This window comes from Octopus sinensis, unplaced genomic scaffold (genome assembly GCF_006345805.1).
Source record: "Octopus sinensis unplaced genomic scaffold, ASM634580v1 Contig09277, whole genome shotgun sequence".
Taxonomy (NCBI): domain Eukaryota; kingdom Metazoa; phylum Mollusca; class Cephalopoda; order Octopoda; family Octopodidae; genus Octopus; species Octopus sinensis.
The window spans coordinates 271,813-273,560 of NW_021831752.1; the positions used below are offsets into that span (position 1 = coordinate 271,813).

The 1,748-nt window shown below is 37.1% G+C and overlaps 1 protein-coding gene across 1 annotated transcript; it reads left to right on the top strand.

The window, feature by feature from the left end:
- The first annotated feature begins 674 nt into the window (after window positions 1-674).
- LOC115228062 (V-type proton ATPase subunit D-like) lies at window positions 675-1,537 on the top strand. The gene is given in 3 exon segments (XM_029798737.1): window positions 675-750; window positions 783-1,122; window positions 1,124-1,537. Coding segments are annotated over 3 exon segments (792 nt in total). The 5' UTR covers window positions 675-712.
- Window positions 1,538-1,748: the final 211 nt, after the last annotated feature.

Sequence of the window (1,748 nt, forward strand, 5' to 3'; positions counted from 1 at the left end):
GCTGTGGAGAAAAGAGTATTACCTTTCAGCAAATGGCAAAAGATATTGGAATTAACTTATGACACGCACATGAACTTCTCTAAACATGTCACAACTGTGCTGAACAAATGTGAAAAGAAAATCAACCTCCTGAAATGCCTAACTGGTCTATGGAAATGGGAAATCAGCCTATACTTAAAACACTCTACTCACAGTATATCGAACCATGTATCTCATATGTTTGTGCCTCATGGGGGCCACTGATTTCGAATACAAACATCCGTAAAATCTCCGCAACCCAGAAAAGAGCTTTCACACTTACCGAAAGGTGGTATACAGGTGAAGCTATCAAACCACCAATCTCTTTCGAAACTCTCATTGAGAAGAATACAAAAGGGCATCAATGGTATAAAGAAACGATCCGCCCTCAACGATCTTGTGTGGGCTCAAGAGAGCAGCACAGAGCGAAGCTGAGAGCAATGATCAAATTCGTCGGGATCACCTAGTTAGTTTTTCTTTTGGTTAACGGTGGTCTTTGGAATAAATTTTGATTTGATTTGATTGTTCTAAAGAATGGTTGGTTCTATCTCTCTTAAGGAATACAAATTTTTATTTAATTTATATATTTATATTTATAAAATATAATTTAATGACAATAGATTTATTGTTTAAATTCTTAATTAAATTCTTTATCGGTTTTGTGGTGTGTCTATTGTGAACATTTATTTCTAGAATGTCTTCAGATCGTCTCGTCGTTTTTCCTTCCCGAATGTACTCTAAATATATTAATTAACCAATTAAAGGACTTTACAAATAATCAAAGGCAAGCTACGTGCTGCAAAGAAAGGCCACACTCTTCTTAAGAAAAAAGCAGATGCACTTACAATCCGTTTCCGATCAATTCTGTCAAAAATTATTTCTGTTTTTTTTATTTTATATCACAAAAAGACCAAAGAAACAATGAACGATACTCTCAAACAAGCATCCTTTTCCTACGCAGAAGCAAAATTCACTTCCGGGGACTTTTCGAAGAATATTCTGAACAACGTGTCCAAAGCCCGTACAAAAGTGAGAACTCAGACAGACAACATAGCCGGAGTAGTCATTCCTAGTTTTGAAGCTTTCCATGACACTGTCGACAGTATTTGTATGTTAATTATCAGACTACGGTCTCCTTGGTCTTTCGGCAGGTGGTCAGCAGTTGGAAAAACTCAAAAAAAATTATCAGTCAAGCATTGAGGTGTTGGTGTCTTTGGCATCTCTACAAGTGTGTTTCTCGTTGTTGGATGACGTGATAAAGCAGACAAATCGGCGTGTGAATGCTCTCGATTTTGTGGTCATTCCCAAGATATGTCGAACAGTCAACTATATTGTCTCAGAACTGGATGAGAGAGAAAGGGAGGAGTTTTATCGTCTGAAAAAGATTCAGAATAAAAAGCTTATTGAACGGGAGGCTGAGGCTGAAGTAGTTAGTGATAATCATGTTTCGGATGGTGAACGTGCCACCGCGATTTTCGATGATTACATTATTCCAGTAGAAGGGGATTTGCTGTTTTAGACGTTCATTATTTATTAATCTATTTATTTAATTTGTTCGGGTTTGGTGAATATTTTTAATTATTGTCGTGTCTTATATCGTCCGGGCAGTTTATATCGTCCGGGGTGATGATCTACATTAATCATCTTTAATCTTAATAATAAAATGGTATGGTGTGTGTCTGTCTGTGTGTCTGTCTGTCTGTGTGTCTGTCTGTCTGTCTGTCTGTCTG